At 47.9% G+C, this 22,243-nt stretch overlaps 2 protein-coding genes across 6 annotated transcripts; one reads left to right on the plus strand and one right to left on the minus strand.

The window, feature by feature from the left end:
* The first annotated feature begins 4,746 nt into the window (after positions 1-4,746).
* Positions 4,747-9,024, plus strand: SLC10A1 (solute carrier family 10 member 1). The gene is made up of 5 exons (XM_032188003.1): positions 4,747-5,154; positions 5,612-5,822; positions 7,317-7,495; positions 8,080-8,280; positions 8,709-9,024. Exons 1-5 carry the CDS (start codon positions 4,754-4,756, stop codon positions 9,022-9,024), a joined length of 1,308 nt encoding a protein of 435 aa, XP_032043894.1. The 5' UTR covers positions 4,747-4,753.
* Positions 9,025-10,424: 1,400 nt separating this feature from the next.
* Positions 10,425-14,890, minus strand: SRSF5 (serine and arginine rich splicing factor 5). 5 transcript variants are annotated; one of them, XM_032188717.1, is made up of 8 exons: positions 14,790-14,890; positions 14,155-14,300; positions 14,002-14,072; positions 13,730-13,828; positions 13,312-13,381; positions 11,941-12,014; positions 11,492-11,602; positions 10,425-11,355 (listed from the first exon to the last, which is right to left on the minus strand). In XM_032188717.1, the coding sequence occupies exons 2-8, from the start codon at positions 14,278-14,280 to the stop codon at positions 11,109-11,111; spliced, it is 798 nt and encodes a 265-aa protein (XP_032044608.1). In that variant the 5' UTR covers positions 14,281-14,300; positions 14,790-14,890; the 3' UTR covers positions 10,425-11,108. The 5 variants fall into 5 exon arrangements, with proteins under 5 accessions (XP_032044608.1, XP_032044607.1, XP_032044606.1 ...); XM_032188716.1 differs by having other exon boundaries at positions 13,312-13,384; XM_032188715.1 differs by having other exon boundaries at positions 11,073-11,358; positions 14,790-14,888.
* Positions 14,891-22,243: the final 7,353 nt, after the last annotated feature.

Consider the following 22,243-nt stretch of genomic DNA (forward strand, 5'->3'; position numbering starts at 1 on the left):
ATTGCAAAATTAATTATTTTCCTATCAAACAAAATTGTGTGAGAGGGGAGGTTTGTTGTGTGTTGTTTTTGTTATTTTTTTCTTTTAATCCTGATGGATGCTAAACGGGATTTGAACAAACACAAACAACGTTGGCTCCTGCTGGCACTCAGAGAAGCGCTGTGGGGCAGAGCCAGCAAATGCCCAGCACTGAAACTTGGGGCACAGCCACCAGGAAGGCAGGGGGACACCCCGTCATGGGGCACGGGGGTATCGGACCATGAGCTGTGAGATGCCACCACAGCCACAGCTGGTCAGCGAGTCTCTGATGGCACGTCCCAGTAGCTGCGAGAGGCCTCCATGGTGTGGTGCCAACCACTCGGACTAGGCCCCTGTCACCCTGCTGCCCCCCAAGTGTGGAGACACAGTGGGACTCAGCACGGGGATGAGGAGAGAGGAGCATGGCCCTCATCCCAGCATCAGCTGCCCCAGCTCGTGGTGGCTTGTGCCTGTTTATAGGTGGCCCTACTTGAGCATGGGGCTGGACCAGACAAACTGCAGAGGTCCCATCCAACCCCAACCGTTCTGTGATCCTGCAATGGTTTCCGTCTCAGGACAAGCCTGATCAATTTGTTCTCGTTACTCGCTATCCATCAGAGTAGGATCAGACATAAACAGACTTAATCACCACCCCAGACACACAATTTTCCTTGTGTCGAGCCAGACCAAACTGCAGGCAGCAGCTGCTAGTCACACCGCTCAGAGACCTACCCTGCATGCATTTATGAATAAGCCCAAGGCAACCAGCCTTTGAGCAGCCCAAAAGGCTGAGGAGGAGACACAAAAGCAGGTCAGCTTCTGCTTTAATTATGACAGCGACCCCTGGAGAAAAAAATGATGGATCTTCTTGTTTTTAAAGAGCTAAAGGTACCTAGATTTTTATTGGGAAGCCAGGTGGGCTGCATCACCCAGATGACAATAACAGAAGTGAACTGTGGCCTTGGGGAGCCACAGCTGGAACAGATCATGGCAAGGAGTGATTGCCCCTGCAGAAACCCATCCTCTTTGAGCCTGATGGCCACTCCAGCACCAGGCAGACACAGCTGCAAGGGTAACCCTACCTCAGGACAGGCTGCTCCAGGCCTTTGGCATTCCTGTGGTGGGATGGGAGCTGACCTACCACCAGCATCCTCCTGAGCAAAAGGACAACGCTCAGCAGCTGGGGGGGGGGGGGAGAATGAAGAAACAATGATATAAGGAAGGCTCAGAAGACGGTTTCTGACACTAAATGGAGCCAAACACCTTAAAAACCCACAGAAAAAAATAATAGTTAAGCATATAACTGTGCAGCAAGTAAACCTTACGTGAGCAAAGTATGGGCACCCAGATGCCAAGGTCACATCTCAGACTGTGGGCCAACATAGTGTGAAATCTGGCACAAATCATGTCGCCACCGCTCTTACTGGGCACATCTGCTGAAGTGTGGCCTTTGGGCAACAACTGGGCTGAGCTCAATTATGTTAAGTTCTGTAAAAACACGGAAGAAATGACAGCCCCAGCTGCAAATTAGAAAACTGGACCTCGGCTCCCCACCAGTGAAAGAAGCACAAGAGCCATTTCATATTTGTCAAGTAAATTTATTAGGCTGCATTATGAAAGCATGAAGCACTGACACCACTGGTGTCTTTCAAAAAAAAGTCTCCAACACAGATCATGCTGAGCACCGACAAGAAGCCTGCAAACTTTGTGTGGTTTGTTTTCTGAACATCACCTTTAGTGCCTCAGGCTTGTCAAACATCCTGAGACACCCAGTATATTCGAGCATACCTCTGAATTTGGGAGTATCTGACAATAATAATAATAATAATAAATAAATAAATAAATAAATAAATAAATAAATAAATAAATAAATAAATAAATAAATAAATAAAAACAGACTTTGTTGTTCTGTTGAGACTTTGTTGTTTTATGAGGGCTTTTATCCTCGGAGAGCGATCCGGTCTGGGCATGCAACCACTGCCCTCAAGTGGCCTGAGCTGCGCAGGACCTCACCGTGCAGAGAAAGCACTCGAGCACATTTGAGCTGTGAGGAAAAAAAGAGAACATTCACAGCACATTTAGAAATTTACCCTTTAAGAGCTGAGTCCAGAAAAACGGTCCAAAACAACTGTCAAAAGCCACCGGGTGGCTGCTGCTGGCCCCTCCATTTGGCTCCTCTGAGGTGAAAGCCTGCTCTGTGCCCGGCTAGACAATGTGGAAATCTTTCCTCCAGCCTTTCTGCTCCATCTCCAGGCACCCTTCTGGGCACCAGCAGGTCCCAGGTCCCACTGCAGGGAGCAGCAGCTTCAGAGCCACGATGCGGCTCTTCGGCCAGGACCGAGTGCCAGCACCCAGCTCCAGTGCCTGCGTAAAACAACCAGCCATCTCCAGTGTGAATCAGAGTGAAATAATGATGCTCATTTATTCTGCCTCTCTCAACCAGTCTCCCCCTTGGTTCCTGTGGTGTTTCGTGCTTTAGCTACTGGGAACGAGCAGGCACACTTGAAGAGCAAACAACTAGCAGGCATTTTTTTAATTACTGGAGTAGCTGAAGCATTCTTCTACAGCCCTGCAAAGACAAAGGGTGAGGGTGTTACGACATCATCATTTTCAAACGTTGAGCAGCCCTGAGCTGGCAGGGGGAGGTCTGGGTGCTGCGTAGGCAGCGACACTTTAAAGCCACTTAGCTGCTGGACTTGACCCTTCTTGCATCTCCTGACAACATTCAGCGTAGGGCTAAAAGGTGAATGCTGTGAAAACAAACATTTTGAGAGGCTGCCTGGGGATCTGGGAAGGGGCAGAAAAAGAGAGGTGATTGCTGGGCACTTTGCTCCTGCATTTTCTCCTAGTTCCTAGGGCCTTGCTGACGCAGGACACCTGGCAGCACCTACATACAGGAACCTTGCAGCTGCCCAAAACAAAATGAAATGCACCCAGTATAGCAGGCCACCTCCTCTCGCTTGCTTGGCCGTGACCCCAGAAAGGTGGCTGGGTGTCCCTCTTTGCCTCACCACCCACACAGAGGTCTCTGAGAGCAGCACCGTAGGCACTAACAGCAAGGCTGCAGAAGCCACAGACACACAGAGATGCTGGTGGCTCCTGGTGTGGCTCCATCCCGCTGCTTTCCCCTCTCCGGCCCTGCTGTGGGCACTCCTCCTCCCAGCCTGATCAGGGATGCCGTGCTAGGCTACAGAGCTCTTGTTGGTTGTTTTCCGGACTGGCTCCCAGCCTAGAAAACAAAGTTCCCAACCCAAAGTGAGCGGGGAGGATGGGGAGGGCAGCCCTGCCATTCCTTCCTGCTGCCAGTGGCGTTTCCAGAGCAATGGGACTGGAGAGGTCGAGCCCGTGGAGCTCCTGGATGAATAGGGGCGATGAGGACGTCCTGAAGTGGGCAGAGCAGCATTATAATGACCTTCAGCAAAGGGATTAAAGTTTGGCCATACCACACTGCGCCTCCCAGGTTGAAATCCCTTCCCCAGTCCTGTACCACAGAGCAAGGGACTGCAGCCCTAGAACAACACACATTCTGACAATTTCCCTATCTAAAATACTTTTAGACCCAGGCTTTATATTCTGCAAGCAGAGGACAAGATTTTGCCAAGGGGGGAAGATTTTCCTGATGCAGAAGGACTGAAGAGTGCTCCTGCTCACTGAGCGTGGCCAGGAAGGGATGGAGCAGCAGGCAACGTCACCAGAGCCTTTGAGAGCTGTGCTCACAGGTGTGTAAGGTAATGGCACTCGCTTCACTCTGGTTTCATGTGTTTTACTTAGCATGTTGTTAGAGACCTGAGACCTAGGGGGTGGCTCAGGTCAACCTGCTCCATAAATGAAGGCAAAAGCTGTAGAGGAGCCAGGAAGCGCAGCACCTGCAGTGTGGACAATGCAGGGAGGCACATCCCACGTCCAGCCAGGGCACGGGGAGTGGTGGGGCTCCAGAAGAGGTCCCCTCTGCAGCAGCTGAAAGAACAGCCTTCGACAGCCACCTCTTTGCTCCTGCTTCCCACCTCGGTGCCAACCACCCTGCTCTCCTTTCCCTGCACACCCGGGCACTGGGTGCATGCCGTGCCCTGCCACGAAGCCTTGTGCAGGCATGGACTGTAGATGTTGGTGGAGGGTCCTGCCAGTCAGAGCCTCTGCTCAGTGCTGAGGGGGAATAATATCTTTGAACGTAGAGAAAGCTTGGTGAATTACTTCTCTTACGCAATCAAAAAAAAAAAATCTAGATGGTGCTCTGATCAGAAGAAATTGCATCAAAAAAAAAATGGACGAGTTCTTCTGACTGTCTTTACCAGTTTTGCATGAGCCTTTCCCTCACTTTCACCAGCTCTGCCCTCATCTTCACGGTGAGGACAGGCAGTGGAAGAGGAGGAGCAGAAGCTGCACCAACTGCCCCGTGTGTTGCTGAAGTGAACAGGGTGCCCCTTGGTTGCTGTGGGACTAATGGGCTGAGTCCTGTGACTAGTGTCAGTTGTCTGTGCGAGTTGCATGAGTTGTCTGTTGTGACTCTGTACATCAGACAAGATAAATTACAATGCACACAACTCCTTAAAAGAGAGTTCCATTTCCACTGCTGCTAAATAAGAGCGGTGGCCTGAAGGAGAAAAGGTGCAGACCAGAGGGAGCAGAACTCACATTTTGATTGCATTCACTGTATTTTATTCAGACTTCTGAATCAATCCCTTCCTCACCTTGACAGCTGCTTACAGAAGAAGGGACCAGTAAGCTCTTCATCAGGATGAACAAGTCCAGGGGAGCCTCTGAGAGCCCAGAGCTCTGGAGCCCAGCCTGCACACAGGGCACCTCCTTGACCAGTGCAGCACCAGCGTTTGCATTTGGCCATGAGGCCACAGACACAGCCCTGAATGCGATCCTTATTGTGGTCCTCTTCATTATCATGGTGTCTCTGGGGTGTACGATGGAGGTAGCCAAGATCACAGCTCACCTCAGGAATCCCAAAGGCGTAGCTGTTGCTGTAATGGCTCAGTACGGCGTGATGCCCCTGACAGCATTTGTACTGGGCAAGCTCTTCCAGCTGGGCCCTACAGAATCCCTGGCCATCCTCATCTGTGGCTGCTGCCCGGGTGGAAACCTCTCAAACATCTTCAGTCTGGCACTGAAAGGTGACATGAACCTCAGGTAAGCGAGGCTGAGTGTGTGCTTGTTGCCCAGGCCAATCCAGTTGTACAGCTGGTTCAAAAGCTGGCTGGACTGACATTAGCAGTCCACAAGAGGCTGGAAGAAGCCTAGAACAGTGTTAGATCACCCAGGCTGCTCAACCAGCCAATGTGTCCCTGCGAGAAGTGTGAGGCATTACTGTCACTTGTGAATTCCTGAAGTGTGGGCTGCACCCATAAACTAGGGTCTGTTCAGGGCTTATACAGAGCTCGAGCCATCTTCCCCTCGCTCTGTTCATATCATGTCCTCCGACAACCTGATAGTGGTGCTGAGGGAGCCTCAATGACAGTCTGGGAAAGAACAAGGTAAACTTAATATTAAAAACGTGTGTCCAGGTTAGTAAAATAAGTATATTTAAAAAAAAAAAAAAAAAAAAAAAAAACCATACTAATACTGAAGGTTTCTTTCTCCATCTCAGCATTGTAATGACCACATGCTCAACAGTCCTGGCAATTGGACTCATGCCTCTGCTTCTGTATCTTTACTCGGGAGGACTCTATGAGGGTGATTTGAAGGGCAAGGTACCTTACAAAGGAATAATCACCTCCCTGACCCTGATGCTAATCCCTTGTGCCATCGGCATCATCTTGAATGAGAAGAAACCACAATACACTGGATTTGTCATCAAGGTAAGAAGTATCCTGTGCTAGTCACCTTTCAGCCAAGCACTTCGAGGAAGTTTACAAAAACAGAGTCACAGAAAAATTAATTTCTTTAAAGCATGCCACAAAACAATGAAAGGGTTGAGGACAGTACTCAAGACATCCACTTCACTGCTTTAGTCATTAAAATATTTTCCCAGAGAAAAGTCCTCCACCCTTACCAGACAAACAATAATTTGTAGGCATCTTCCTGTTTTGCTCTCCTTTGCTAGCTTCAGTTTTAACTTCAATTTTTTTTGCTGCAAACAGCACTAATTAGCCTCATAGGCACTGCCCCTGACTATCGCTGCAACCAACGCAGACCCCGGATAGAATAAACAATCACATTTCCCACTGTTCTCAGAGCTGCAGCAGAGCACAAAGCACACATTACTAATTTGCTGCTTACATCGGTGAGGTAACTGTCCAGCTGAACCCACTAGACCTCTAAGCACATGCTTATGCCTGGAGCCATCTTCCTACCTTGCTTGTACATTTAGCATTCAGACATCAGAAGGAGAATCTGGACAACCAGCTAGGCCATTGCCTAACTCAATAGCTTCAACAGCAGTACCCAGAGAGCTGCTAACAACTTTGTAAAGCTGGTTTTCTTAGTTTATTTCACTAAGGCTTCATCACAGAGAAACTGGGACCAAGCACCACAAGATTTGGGCACCCTGACCTAACAAAGACCTGACAAAATGGCATTAGGAATCACTAACCTGTAAGAGAGATGGGAACCCAGGAAGCAGGCTAGGTGTAGGAGGAGCTGAGCTCTTTATAGGTCCCTTTAGCCAGCACAGGGCAGTGATAACCAGGCTGTTTCAAAAGAAACATTGAAAAGTCTAGCACAAGGTGACCTACACTGGCCCAGCTGCCCCTTAGTTCTTGTTCCTTTCCACTAACACTGCTTTTCCATTTACTTCCTCTACAAAAGAGGAAGCAGTAGAGAGTTGCTTTAAAAATCACCTGGGGAGCTCCACACAAACTGGATTCCAAAGTGGAGACATAGGCACGAGGGTTGTATTCTGCCTCTCAGAATCCCCCAGGTGCTTCTTCTGCCAAACACCAGCACGACAGTCTGAAAATGCAGCCCCCACCTGCATTCCACATCCACCGCTGCAAGTAAAGAGGCTTCCTCCACACCTGCTTTGGGTAGCAGGCACATCACGCCAGACTCACAGCAGGACGTGGACAGAAATGCATAGCAATGCCTGAGAAACGTGGCAACTCATTATATATGTGTGCCAGAAAGGTACTCAGTTGTTTAAGGTCTCTTTAGGTAATGCCTAAAGATGGTGTCTTGTTGATTGCTTATAATATTTATGTCCACAAAAGGCACGTATGCACTGTGACTCTCTCACTATAAACCCACATATAATATAAACCCACAGCAGGGCACTGGGCACAGCCACTTCCAACAGCTGATGCAAATTTTGTTGGGGGTTTTTATCTTGTCCCTGTCTTTAACACTTATTTTAGACAGGGATGGTTGTGCTTCTGCTGTCATCTGTTGCAATAATTGTTCTATCTGTGGCCAACGTGGGAAGCAGCATCATGGTCGTCTTCTCATCATCCCTCCTCGGATCCTCTGCCTTGATGCCTTTTATCGGATTCCTTCTGGGCTACGTTCTCTCTGCAGTCTTCAAGCTTAATGGCTGGTATGTTCCCCTGCGCCTCCCTCCCCTCACTCTGACCAGAAGAAACAGAGAGGCATGGTATGCAGAGCACTGGGGAAAGCACTGGCTTCAAAATGGATGCACTGTTGTGAAATAGGCAGGCTGCAGTTTCCCAAAATGTGTCCTAGGAGCATGAGCAGACACTGCAAGCTGGCCCCAAGTCATACTCCCACACCTTGCCTAAGAACAAAACAAACAAAACCTTTCTCTTCTCATCCCATCTAATTCAGGTAAGAAATCCTCTAGCCCTATTTTCTATTCACTTTTTGCTTTCACAACTTGGACTCCTCTTTTTACCTTGGAAACAGATTTCTTTTCTGTGGGAAACAGCGGAGTAGGACACAAGTCCTCCAAACACCATTAAAGACAAAGTCCAGATATATAGCATGTGTCTCCATACGGTGCAAAGGGAACACACGGCAGAACCTCCTAGGGTTCTTAGTATTGCTCTTGATAAAGCAGCTTTTAGCACAGGCAGATGCATGAAACTGCAACAGCAAGGGGGGTGGAGCCTGTCTTAAACTGTTTAAAATGATCAGATTTTGCCAGTATTTCCCCCCCTTCAGCTGCAGGCGGACAGTGTGCATGGAGACTGGCTGCCAGAACGTCCAGCTGTGCTCTACCATCCTCAAGGTTGCCTTTGCCCCAGAAGTCATCGGCCCCCTGTACTTCTTCCCACTGCTCTACTTGATGTTCCAGCTTGGAGAGGGCCTTCTGCTCATCCTGGCCTTCAGGATTCACGATGGAATAAAGAAACCCAATGGCAAGTACAGCTTTGCCCCTCTATTTCCTACTCTTTCCAGCCCAAGCCATATATGTTTACCTATAACTGCCAGCCAATTGCTGCTTTCTAGGGACAGAATACAGTTACCCTTTAACTCAGAGTTACCATAGCCTACACACTAAGTAGAAATCACATTAAAAACATAAATAAAAAGTAGAGGTAATTGAAGACGCTAGGAATTAGGGCTTCTCACACCAGCAGAATGTTTCAGAAATAAGCATACTATCTATACTACCAGTGCTCACAGATTTTCACAGTGCCATCCTTTCTGACAGAACGTATTTTTTTTTTGTTTGTTTTGTTTTTCTTCTCTCCTATAAAAAACACCCAGCAACAACATTGCAGTTACACCACAATCTTTTTATAACCTGCCCAGGCTCACAACTACCTACTTCTCACATTTTTCTTTAGACGCAACAGAAGCGATCTGTGCAGCCGCGGACACAAATACTGCTGGAGAAATGAAACCAGTATCGAGACTCTGGAGAAACAGCAGGAAACCAGGAAAATGGCCCAGAGAGATTCTGCAGCAGCCGCTATCACAGCCCCCCAGAGCTCCCCCTTCTGCAGCTGGTTTACAGGTTTCCAGCAGTTCCATGTAAAGCTTCTATCTGCCCCTTTTACACCAGAGGATGTGCCACAGAGCTATCTCTACCCTCACTTGCTTTCCAAAGACCATGCTCCTCAGACAGCTTCTCCTGAGATCCAAGAGGTTGCTGCAGGTTAGTGTGATGTCCCTAATAAAGACCCAAAATGGGGTGTGAGAGTTTCCCAGTGTAGGAGTGAAGATCCTGCATGCAGCTGAGTACCCCAAGGGCTGCTGCTCACTCCTTTTCCATGAGCCCGAGCGCCACGCGGTGTGCTGCTGCTATTCACGCAGTGGACAGCACAGAAATCCTGAAGGTGGCTATGCCGACTGCCTCCGTGAGCAGAGCTCAGGTCCAGCAAACCGTACTGCTGAAAATAGGTGAGCCCTGAACACGCCTTGCTTTGCAGGAGTCACTCAGCTAAGCAGAACAAACCTGCAGGACACTATCTAGCTATCTTTGTACTTCAAAGTTCAGCAGGAGGGATGACGGCCATTAAAACCTGTAATGTGCTAAAAATACATTGTAACATGAAATAAACCAGCTGAACCAAGAATAAACAGGATCAAACCAGGAACTTAATGCAAGGTCATTGTTGACCAGAAGTCAGTATAACCCTCTGCAATGCAGAGCCTGACACCTCCCACTCCCAAAAACTGTCTAGTAATAATCTCGTTACCTACGTTACCAATCTGAATCTCTCACCGCTTGCTCACAAGGCACTAAAGCTCATTCACATCACCGTATTCCAAGCTAACTGACAAGAAACCAGCAACAGAAAGGAGAAAAGGAAAAGCAGCCTGCACAGACACCAGAAATCCACCCACAAGGAGAGCGGTAGCTCTGCTCTGTGCAGGCCCTCCTCGAGTTTCCTAGGACCTGACCATAGGTTCCAAGGTTTTTTTTTTTTAAAAGGTTTCACTGTGTTACTGTATTAGCTTTGTAAAGCACTTCAAAAGAAAACATGTTTAAATCTTTAGATTCAATTTTAAAGCTCTCTTGTAGCATGGGTAAGGGTTTGAGAAACACAGGGATTGCAGGTTGCTGCCCCTGTAATGGGTGGGTGAACACACGCAGGACCAGGAGGCAGAACTGCAGGGCACCACTGTTGCAGTAGTCTCAGATGCCAGCTTAAAATTCCCTCTTCTTTCCCTAGAATTAGGACTCATCGCTGTAACAGTATTTTATCCATATCTGTGTCCTCTCATACACACATGCACACACACAGATGGAAGTTTAATGACTGCATCCATCTTTAACTTTCCACACTTACTCTCTGAAAGCAAAAATCTGAATGATTCACCCATTCCAATTTTTGCTATGAGCTCACTCTCTCACAGCAGGCTTCGTATTACCAAGCTTCTTACTGCAGAACATGAAGTCCCCAAAAAGATGCAGATACCTACGGGCACAGTGTGACGCATTCTGAAAGGAAGTTCTCCCCCACACCCAAAATGTTCAGCAACAGCTTTTTCTAGATGGGTCTACGCGAGGCGCAGTCAAACACACTTCACCAGCAGTAACACACCAGAAGCAGAGACATGTTTCTTTATACTTTATTTGAGCTATTTAGTTCTTAAGTATCAAGAATTAGGGTGCTTTATAGAATACTATTACCACAGGGCAGTGAAATGGGCATTTTCTTACTGTAGTGCAAGTCGTATTAAATGAAAAGCTTTTAAAATAAAGTTTTATTACCAATATTGACCAGCACTTAATCTGCTGGCCTCTAGCTGAAACAATGGTTCTAACGCATGAAAAAAATACCTCTGGAATAAAGCTTTATGTACAGCACATGTAGAGCTCTTAGATGCCTAAAGCTGTTAGTTTAATTTGAGATATTAAACTAATATTCTGAATTGCTATTCACAGTTGAATATACTGGGAATTTAGTGTTTAGGTTACTCTTTTTGGAGTACAAAAAATTTTAAAGTGGTCTGCTTTAGTTATAAAGAGCTCTGTCAATATACACAAACTATACACTTCAGACATTCACAAAAAATGTGAGCAAGAAAAGGGTTATCAAAAAACATTTAATACAATTAGTCAATAACCCTCCCCACCATGGTCCACATCTACAAAGATCCCCCGTCCCTCCTCCCTTCTTTCCCTTCCCTTCCCTCCCCTCCCCACCCGAACCCTTCCCCGCAGAAAGTCACATACTTACCACAACTTTTAGCAAGTATGGTTTAAAAAAGGGCCCCCAGGGCAAGTTACTTATAGTTCAGTTGCCACTGTCAGCAGATCTGGACCTCGACCTAGACCTCTGCCGATCCACAGATGCTGGGGATTTAGACCTACTGGAAGAGCCACGTTTCTGGCTCTTCTCTGGCATTGGAGATCTACTAATTGACCGAGACTTGCTACGGCTCCTACTCCTTGACCTGCTGTAAGACTTGCGGCTTCGGGAACGGGAACGGCTACGAGACCTGGAGGAGCTTCTGCTACGGGACCGTGACCTGCTTCTGGACCTACTGAGGAAGCAATGAGCAGCAGTGTCAGCAGCAGAGCATCACAGGCCACTACAGCAACCGTGCAGTTTGCCTGGCCGCTGACTTCAAGGCTTTCTCAATCCATAATCGATCATTAATTAACAGATATCCATACCTGTGCCTTTTGCTGCCTTCGATTAGTTTGATTTTCCTTCCATTAATTTCTTTACCAGAAAGCTTTTCAATAGCATTCTTTAAGTCACTGTAAGAGGCGAATTCAACCACCCTACAGAAATGAAAAAGAAAAAAAAAAGCCACAACAGCTCACTATTTGAAGTTGTATTTTTGATGCTAAAAGAGGAAAATACAACTTTTAAAAAAAAAAAAAAAGCTCAAAACCCCCACACTGCTTGGTGTGTAGTAACACAGTAACACCATGACAAACGCAAGCATGCACTAAAGAATTCCTCTCCCCAAATACCACAGACTGCAAGTTCAAAGGGTAGCTAAATCAAGCTACGAACAGCTGCTTAGTGCTGTTTGTAGCCAGCTTCCCTCCCCAGACAGCTACACAATATAGACGAGTATTAGCCTACAGCTTGCAAGAGAACTTTAGAGGCTTACCCTTCATTTAACTTAGGTCTGTGTGCATCTGCAAAGGTAACTTCCCCAGCTTGTCTCATGAAGTCTTTGAGATCCTAACACAAGACCAGTAATGTTATGCAAAGAAGTGGAAATAAATATGTATATAAAAATAGTTTTTCCTGATTTTGTTTTTTAAAGAGCAAAGAAAAGAAACTTATGACTACTGAAAGAGAAGATGTTAGATAAATTACAAACATGGCAACTGCCATACTTGTATTCTATCAGAACTGAATTATCTATATCAGGGCACGAAATAAATGAAAAAAGCATATTGCTTTAAGCAAAATGCTAATAAAGCGTCTTAACATTAAGGAAAATTAAATTAGTCTATGGAGATTATATAGATTAGAAAGAGAGAGAGAGAGATCTAAAAAAATACATCTGTATATTTATGTATAAATACTGGACTGAGTGCAAAACACTACCCATATATTTTTGAATTATTTCCGTTTCCATTTATATTACGAGTCTTATATGCATACAGAATTACATTTACATAACACCATTATTTTGTGCCCCATATGTCATTAAAAATATAGTTTACTTTACCTTTATTAACATTTCCCTAGGCTAGCCAAGCAGCAAACTGCATTAAGCGACCGGAGATACCGTCATGATTTATGCCCGACTGGCTCTTCGCCACCCACTTGTCGAACACTACCCAGTCGATGGAAGCCATTAATCGCACCGCCCTCCCTATTAGGAGACTACTGACGGATCCAGACATTCGCTATGCTTGATGTTACCAAGGACCACTTTACTGCGATCAGGATTCCAACGACCACCTAATTTCGTATCTTTCAACTCTTTTCGACCAGGAACTCTTATTCGGAAGCGTTACAGGAGGAACAGCTCTCAACTTAGGAATCAGATCTCGTTAACGCTCTGGGACCGCTGCAATGTGGCACTTTAAGGAGTGCATCGATTACGTCTAGACCGGCAAACACAGATCTAGAGGTGGCCAAGTGACATTGTAGGAGCTGACTGGAAAGTCAACCAGGCCCAACCAAGAGTGACCAAGACAGAACGATTAGGATAACCCACAGGCACTCCTCGTCATAAGGCCAACGACACAGATAGGCTGGCAAATAAAGGGTTTAATATGTGGTTAAAATGGATTTAGAAAACAAGAAAATAAATAAATATATTTCCTCAAATATATACATTTATTATTATAAATTAAAATTAACTAGTTTTCATTCAAAATATTTAAATTACATTATTTAAAATTACATCAATTACATAAACATTTTAATAAAATAGATTTACTTTTAATTGATTATTTTACAAAATAATTACATTACATACCCATTAAATGAAGTCAAAATAGTTAATCGTGTTTTAACAAACCTGCCAGCTGACTCGGGATGACAGATTTTCTACTATGAGCCGGTTTTCTGTTCTTACAGGTGGGGCACTTCTGCTGGGAAATGAAAATTAAGTATTAATTATTTATTAATTTAAGTATAATTGCATTCTAATGCTAACCAGGACTGTATCAATAATCCGTTGTTAACTTGACACTGTTGTGACTATGTAATGCCGCATGTAATCAGGAAAAAGTGTCAATTACCTCGGGGGTACAAAAACATAAAGCAGATGATTGTATCTAATTTTTTTGATCCTCACAATCCTATTGCCACATCGGATTGACTAGAAAAGCAAACAGCACCTTTTACTATCTCAGTGTACCTCACACCTCATGTTTTGGGATGAGATGGACCCGGAGCTATTTATTAAAGCCCCGTCAGTTCACGGCTATACGTACCTCCTGTCACTACGGGGCCGGCGGCTGCTAAAGCGGTCAGAGTACCTCCCTCTGCCTCTGCCACCCCTAGAGCGTGCTCTCGCATGCTCAATTGTAACCCTGCAGAGGAAAAAGAATAAAGGAAAGGGAAAACACACATTTTTAAACATTTTTCATGATTATTGAGGGGAAAAAAAGCTATGGCAGATTTGAACAGTGTTGATAATAAGATGTAAACGGAAATCGATGCATGTTTTTAATGCTGGGGTACCAGGGGAGATGCGGCAGCTCACCTCTCGCTGCAAAGCTCCTTCCCATCCAGTTCATAGACAGCATCATCCGCATCCCTGGGATCCTCGAACTCCTGCGAGCCCAGACAGCAGGCACAGCGTCACGCACCGCAGCGCCCGCAGCCCCACGGCCCCATCCCCGCGAGGCGCACTCACCACGAAGCCGAAGCCCCTCTTGAGGTCGATGTCGCGGATGCGGCCGTAGCCTTTGAAGAAGCGCTCCACGTCCTTCTCCCTGGCGGCGGGGTTCAGCCTCCCGATGAAGACGCGGCAGCCGCTCATGGCTGGGGGCGCGGAGCAACCTGCGGAGGGCCCGGCGGGTCCCGGTGGGTGCCCTCAGCCCCCTCAGCTCCCTCAGCGCCGTGCCGGTGACTCAGCACCCGCCCCCCCCCCCCCCCCCCCCCCCCGCCCCCTGCCGCAGTCCGCAGCAGCCCGGCCTCGCCCCCGCCGCGGCCCAATCGCAGCCCGCCAGCTGGAGCCCGCCCCGGCCGCCGCCAATCCGAACGCGCCGCTCCCCTCCCTCGGTCCCGCCCACCTCCCGCCCGGCCCCGCCCCCCGAGGCGCAGGGGCAGCCGAGCCGCCGCCATCGCTGCCTCCGCCACAAAATGGCGGCGCGGGCCGCGCCCTGCGCGCAGCGCCCGCCGCGGAGGCTGCACGCGGGGTAACGGCACCGGTACCGGCCCGCCGCGGCCCCGTGCGCCGCCAACACCCCGCTGCTGAGGGAACCACTCGCCCCTCCACCCCCCCACACCACACGGACATAGCCCCGGGCCGCCGATCCCGTCACCAACCTGGGCTGCGGGTCCCGGTGCGTGCCGGGCCGTGCCGTGCGGGGCGGAGGGGCTGGTGCGGTGCTGACGGGCGGCTCCTGCTCCCTGCGCGGCGCCTCGCTCCCGACTGCCGCCCGCCCCGCCCCGCCTCCGCCAACCGGGGGCGGCCCGGCGCCACCGCCCCGCCCCGCACCGCGCGTCCATTGGCGGAGCCGGCCCTGGCCCCGCCCCTTCCCTCCCCGCCCCGCCCCGGGGTGATGGCGGAGGGGGGGCGGTGCCCGGCCGCCATCTTGGGGAGTGAGGGCCCTGAGGGGGGGTGCTCTGCCACAGCGTGCCTTGGTGGTGCTCACTCCCCTCACGAGTCCCCACGCGTCTCTCCCAGGCAAACATAATTAATAAATTCTTAATTGCTGCTCAGCTGCAGTATTCAGCCAGCCCCGGAGTCACCTTATGTTTATACACATCTGCACCCCATCGCTCAGCCCTCAGCGGGGACGAGCCTGGCGTTATGGCCGTGGCTGTGCCTCAGCGAAACGCACCCGAGGCACAAACCCCCACACCTCCTCCTCGCCATGGCACGCAGCGTGTGCTGCCCACCGCTCTGCGGTCTGCCGCTGCGTCAGGCAAGCAGGCGGACCCACCCGGCATCAGATCACAGCCCAGCAGAGCCTTAATACTGAACAGGCATCGCATGCCATCATATTTATACACATCATCTAATACATGCAATCAGGTTTAGGTTAGCTTCGTGTTTTCATGCTGAATTTATGCCAGCTGCAGAAGGGACAGGGTGACTGACCCCTGGTCCAATATGAAGCTTGCAGGAACAAAGAAAAAAAAAAAAAAAAAAATCTTGGGTTAATGTTTGAATGATCAGAACAAATTTACCCCAGACCAGTGTGTTTAGTTTTACACACTAAATGTGAACTGCTGAGGAAATGCCACAACCCTGTGAGAGCAAGATGTAGACCACTACAAAAGCATCCTACTGTGTCAAAGCTATCTGTAAACCTTCAGGGGGTAACAGGAGAGCTGCTGCTGGATTGTGTCCTTCCTTGGCTAGCCCACAGACCTTTCCTGAAAGCCACCCAAGCTCCTAAGCCAACATTTGATGTACCCCTAAACGCAACCACTGCACCCGTGACCACAGTCTGCTATTAAATTTCCAAGCTCAAATCACAACACATCTTTGTTTTGACAAACCGTCTTTTTTGTTGTTTACACAGACTCGGTGACTAACATTAGCAAAAGTTTTTGTGCTCAGCAGACAGCAGATTGCAAAGACTGAGCATGTCATGTCACCCCCACCTCTTGCTTAATTGAGACCCAGTATTCGTTTTAAAAGGGATTTGGAGAACATAGGTCATAATAGGGGAATAGCAGGATGGAGGAAATTCACATTACCCAAGTAGCCAGCGCCTGTAATCCTTAAGAAACTCATTGAAGTAGTTAATGAAGCATCACTGAGACATCTGTAGCACCATCCCAAACACCGCACTCCCCGGAGGTGCAGTGATGTTTCGATTGGCAAGCTTACCTTCAAAGGTCAGAGAGGCAATGGAACAGAAGATTAAATAATCAATGTATAAGTACTTTCATTCATTAAACTGCTAAGCTGCTCATGACAACAAGGCAGGCAATCAACAAGCTGTTTCAAATTAATCCAATACTCCTTCCCAGAATAACTAAGCTACTGGGCAAGGGGGAAAAATAGAGAAGTGGTAAACGTGACTGTAGTAAAGATTTCAGTGCTGGGCCACACACGGTATTTTCTTAAGCAAACAGGAAAATGGCAGGATAAAATTAATTGTAAGCTGGAAGCATACCTCTTTCAGAGTTTGCATTCAAAGTATCTCCTTGACAAACACAGGGACAATTCCTTTGCGGAATCAGGGATCTCCTCTCAGCACAGGACTGTTCAACAGCTGCATTAATAATTTGCTAAGCAGATTAGAGCATGCAGTGTTAAAACATGCAGGTGAAACACCCTGGGAAGATTTTCAAACACTCTGAAGACAAGAAGAGAATTCAAAATGAGTCTGACAAACCAAAGCAATGATTCAACAAGATGAAAATCTGCAAGGACAAGGGCAGAAATGTTTATGTTTAGGAAGAACAATCCAGTATGAAATCAGAAATAAACATTTAGGAAATAGTGATATGTATAAAGGCTTCAGTTAAAGAGGATCCCAATCTAAAAATAACTCAATAAATATACTGGCATTGCAGAAACAGGCATAACCTATTCTGGGATGTGCTTACAGCAGGTGTGGTATTTAAGGGACAAGTGCTGATCCTTCTGGTGATAGTACAGTAAGTAAGCTTTAACAATAACCCCAATTTTTGTATGGCAAAGTACTACTCAAACACACATATGGCTGCTATGCAGTTCATGAAGAACGGCTAATTGAAAAAAAAATCACTCAGTCATAGATTTTGTAGTAGACTCAAGGTATAGCAAAGCTGTGGCATCAATTGCTTTGAGATAGTTTTCTGAAATTGAAGTGAAACCCTTGCAGAATGCTGGAGTGTTATCAATGCAGTAAGTGGCTTCGCATGTTTATATTAACCACAGTGCTTTTCTCCTACCTTGGACATGCTTGTACAGTTAGGTGGTGTTGGTACGTGTCCCATCACTTGTGGTTCCAGTCCTTATTTTTTAGGCAACTGTTGAGCTAAGCAAACACAACATTAAAACAATACACCATAGTGTATTAGTGTTGCACAACACACCATAGTGCATAGTGTTGCACAATGCAGGCAAACTCTTTAAGCTGTCATCACAACAGACTTTTTAACCTAGCTGTCATCTTGCACAGGTAAAACAGAGTAGAAAGGACAAATTTTATATATATATGTATATACACACACGTAGTATCCTGGCTCCTCTAGTCTTCTGATAAACCATGCTGGAGAACAAGCTGCAATATCACCTACTGTTCAATCATTCAAGAATTAGGCCAAGCATACACAGATTTTTTGTGACACTATAGTTATTCTGAAAAGGTCTGTTTAAGTATTATAAGTCTTTGAAAGTCCTCACGCCAGTATAGAAGTCTTTTTCCTCATGTTCCCTCAATATAGAGAAAAATACAGTCTGACAAGATTTGATGCTACAAGTCAGTTCAGTGGCAGACTTGGTTCAGGAGGGTTTTGCTCCCAGCTTCTCTTACTTGCTGTTCTCCCTCCTATTTTACCGATTCAACTTCAGGGTGACAGTAATACCAATTATTTTGGATTTTGCACCCAAAGTATCACTCCTCCCCTTGACACAGCTCTGCTGGCAGAGGAGCAGTGGCTAGATCCATATCTTACTGCACCCACACTGGAAAATTTACCTCTGAAATGCCGCAGGGGGACAAAGCACTTCTTGCCAGGCACCGTGCAATTGAGCTTTAAACTCCCCATGATCCGTGTGACTGGTATGACAGCACAGAGCCGGTCTAACTGGGGAGGACACTGGGATTCACCCCTCTAGCCCACGGAGGTAGCCTCCAAAGCCCTGAAGAAACCAATAACTCATATGTTGAACCTCTCCCTTACAGCCACAAACACTTGTTTAGACAAACAAGGGTTGTTGAAATGGAAGCTGACGTTCAGCAGGCTTGACTCCTATCACCCTCAGGCATGGGCAAGTCCTGCCAGAAGCGCCCCACCAGCACCGTGGCTGTCTGGGGGCAGCTTCTCCTTGCAGGGCTTAGAGCAGCAGGGCTTGGAAAAACCACGTACAGCCAGGCGGCATGGCCTGGGGGAAGCTGCAGGGGACAAGGCAGGAGTGCTGGTGTCCCTTTCCTGCCAGTAAATTATTACCTGTACACATTATCTGGGCTTGTTCCACAGTTCTTCTTCCAAAACACTGACTTGCTTGCTGCAGGAATCGGTGTCACTTCCCATAAAGAAATGTCCGGGAACCAGCTGCCCTCCCAAGCTCAGCATTCAGATCAGCGATGCTGATCTTCAGCATAGAGCTGAGGATGCTCTTGTTGGTAAAAATTAACTTTCTTCAGATACATTTTGATCTTTGCTTACGAACATGATGGCCAGAAAGCTTCTGTTTAAATTACATTTTGCTTTAGGATGATGAAATGGTTTGGGGAACAGACACAATTCCTGTTTGTTCTCTACCCCAGGCTGCTCGCAGGCACAAGTTGCAGCCCCTGCTCTAGATTGAAGCCTTCAGCTATGACAGCGTCCTGGCCCCATGTCTGCCAGCAACAGCAGAGAGAGGAAGGAGGCCACGGGGCCGGCCAGGCCCCTCCATCGCTCCCCAGCACCTCCTGCCCTCCCTAGAGCACAGCCCTTCCCCGCCTGCTGCAGGAGGAATTGAGAGCCTGGGCTGCCTCTGCCCCCTGGGAAATCAGTCTGGTTTAACAAATGACATCAGGAGGGAGGGTTTGTCTGCCTCACCTGCGTTTGCCTTCCAAAATTCCTATTGTTACTCCCAGCTGCAAGACGCTGAACCAGGCTGAGCGCTGCCTTCTCCCCGGGGACTGCTCCCTGCAGATGGCAATATCGCCCTTCCTCAGCAGAGCTGTACACGCTCAGTCCTTTTCATTCCAAGTCCTTCCAGCCTCCCTCCCTTTCATTGCTCTCGTGCTCGGCATCTGGCTGGGATGGAAACGTGCACACAAGGTACCCGGAGAACACACTGCCGGGCACTGCTGACAGCTGGGATGGGTTTCCCTTTGGTCTTATTCTGTGTTTCAGAAGGACTTGCTTCATTTCACTCTCTATTTAAGACAAAAATAATAAGTTTTGAATATTTTACCTGATTGTTTTCATGTTCAAGACAAAGAGGGTGCCTTTGTGGTTAAACCCTGCACCCCTGCCTGTAAATATAAAAGTGCTCATGGCTGTGCAATGGGTGAGTGCTCCATGATGCAGGCTTCGTGCCCTGGTAGGTAGGTACACAGGATCCTGGCAAGATCTATCTGGTGTGAGTACAAAGCACCAACAACAAGGCTGCATGCAGGCTGCTGAAAAAGGGGATAAAGGCCCTCACCAAATGGTTAAACTGGAAGTTTCTAACAAAAATCAACGGCTCAATGACATACTGGCCCACAGCTGTTTTATTTAAAGTTTCATTGATCTTACTCTGTTGGGAACTTATAATGAATACCAGATCCCACATCCCTAATATTTTCTATGGAGTCAGGCAGAGGGAAAACACTTAAAACAAGGCAAGCTTTCTTTACGAAGCAGGGGAGGGAGGGAATCCCCCTCAAGCATTAATATCCCCCTGTTCCCTCACCAGACTAGAAAGGAGACACATAAAAGTTTTAAATAACTTTCTAGCTTATGGAGCCCAATAAAAGAAGAAACGTACTTTGGGCTCTGGACATAAAATCGTACTTTGTGTTCCTGAAAAATGCAGAGGAGACTGCAACAGTTGCCCAGAAGGGCCTCGTGTCTGGAAAATTTGTTTCCTCCCCTGTAAGAAAACGACTCAGTGCTGCTTGGGGAAGCAGCAGAGGGAAGCAGCTAGCTCTGTGCTGCAGGGAGCAGACGGTCACCCCGACCAGCTGCAGAGGGTTGCTTTCCCAGTGGGTCGTTTCTCAGTGGAAACATCCTACAGATAAATTCAGCATTACTGGAGAAAACAGGTTTTTACCAGCAAAAAGCAAAGAAAAAAAAAACCACACACACACAACAACAAAAATATGTTTCACTATGAAGTCAAGAAGTTCCTGCACCCACCCAGGTATGTTCTAGGATGGGCTCATGTCCCTCTTCTGCAGATGCAAATACCAGGTGAAGGCCCGAGGAAAGACACTACCTCCAGCTCATTTCCTCAGGATGGTCCAAGCATTGCTGTCTTGAGAGTCTGTCCTGGGCTGGTGGCCTGGCCATTATCTTCACTGCTCCTTTTCAACTCACCTGGTACTGCTGGGACCATCGCAGCCATCCTGGAGTGATACCACAGGGCTATTTCAATAAGGAAGTCCAGTTTCTTGGGGAAGTGGTTGGCATTTCCTAAAGCGAGCACGCTGCATCTTAAAACCAGTTGCCTTCCCCTACCCCGCCACAAGGCTGCTCTAGTATCTAACTCATGGGGGAGAGCCTGATTTCTGGCCTCACATGCATCATCACGGCTAGTGTAGACCTAGCTCTCTTTATGGCAGCACTCCAATTGCTAAAGTAGATTTACTGTGATTTATATTTTTTTTCAGAGCGTTTTGATCCCAAATACAAATAACATTTTCTTTATTCCCTCCCCAGATACATTCTTTGGTTAGAGGCGCATTAATCATTTTAACTCCTACTAAACTCAGCGCTTAGTTGCCAAAGGACGCACATTAAGTTTGTGAAAGCACAGGAACAGACATCCATCCCTGGAAACCCGTACTGGGCCTGTGGGTGCCATCCCCTGTGCTACACCGCTACTTGGTAGCTGCATGCTAGCGAGACGGAGAGTCACAAGGCCACATAAACGTGGCTGCTAAAGCCACCACCTCCTCATTGCCACCCCCAGCTCGTGGGGACTCAGACCATGCCAACAACTGATGAACCACCCCAAAGAGCAACCTGCCGGTCCCTACAGCACCAGCAAGCAGGAGAAGCCAATTGCAGCACGTCATGTGCCTGTGCCCAGCTCCCTCTTTTGTTCCCTTTGGTTGTTTTTTTTACCACCTTGTTCTAAATTTCCTAATTTCGCTGCCAAAATGCAGCAAAGAAAGAAGCTGAGCCTCCTGCAGCACTGCAGAGCCCCCACTGATTTGCCTTGGGTCAGGAGCAGAAGGGCGATTCCCCAGGGTTCACCTCAAACTCGTTAGCCACAATGCAGAATAACAAGAGTGTGATTACGCAGCATGTGTTGCCTTCATTATCGTGCTTCCATGAGAAGGAAGATCAATACCTTCAAATTACCATGGAGGTCATTGCCTTTGGGTGTAGCCTGGTGGCAGCAGCTGGACCCCTACCCTACCTGCAGGGGAGCTGTGGCCCCCCAGGTGAAGCAGAGCCCAGAAGAAGGCACTGAAGCTGTCACCGAGCACTCATTTCCCATCTGTGCAGCCTTCCTGTACCACCTGGAGCATCTCGTTTCAGTTACCTGTGCCCTGTTGTTCCCCCATGATGGGCACAGTGTGGGCCTGCTCACCCACAGAGATGCTGGGAGGAAAAATTCAGTCATTTGTGAGGCTCTTGAAGAAGCACCAGAGGACAACAGAAATACCAAACAGCTTCTGTAACGAATCAGCTCCTTTAAAGCCTCCTGGGGTTAGCAACTCTTTGGGGCCGGGCTACGCTCAGGAGTGGAGATGCAGATGGTGGGATGGTAAAAACTCTGTCGACAGGCCTGAACCCAGGGGCGCAACTCTGCTGGAAGCAGCTGGTACAGGGACATTTCTGGCACCCTGCTCAGGCAGCTCGTGAGAACAGAGGGAAGTCACCTGTGCAAGCTGCTGCCCTGTCTGGAGTACCAGGGACCTGAGGACAAGGTGCAAAACCCAGCACCGTCACCCCGGGGTGCCAGG

The sequence above is a fragment of the Aythya fuligula genome, chromosome 5 (genome assembly GCF_009819795.1).
Source record: "Aythya fuligula isolate bAytFul2 chromosome 5, bAytFul2.pri, whole genome shotgun sequence".
Classification (NCBI taxonomy): Eukaryota; Metazoa; Chordata; class Aves; order Anseriformes; family Anatidae; genus Aythya; species Aythya fuligula.

Bases quoted from the DNA above. Each gene is read 5' to 3' on its own strand.
- SLC10A1 (XM_032188003.1), top strand. From the start codon at position 4,754: ATGAACAAGTCCAGGGGAGCCTCTGAGAGCCCAGAGCTCTGGAGCCCA. The intron at 5,155-5,611 runs GTAAGCGAGGCT...TCTCCATCTCAG, and splicing joins AAAGGTGACATGAACCTCAG to CATTGTAATGACCACATGCT. The intron at 7,496-8,079 runs GTATGTTCCCCT...CCCCCCCTTCAG, and splicing joins GTCTTCAAGCTTAATGGCTG to CTGCAGGCGGACAGTGTGCA.
- SRSF5 (XM_032188713.1), bottom strand. From the start codon at position 14,280: ATGAGCGGCTGCCGCGTCTTCATCGGGAGGCTGAACCCCGCCGCCAGG. The intron at 14,073-14,154 runs GTGAGTGCGCCT...CTGGGCTCGCAG, and splicing joins AGAGGGGCTTCGGCTTCGTG to GAGTTCGAGGATCCCAGGGA. The intron at 12,015-13,311 runs GTTTGTTAAAAC...GTCTTGTGTTAG, and splicing joins CATCCCGAGTCAGCTGGCAG to GATCTCAAAGACTTCATGAG.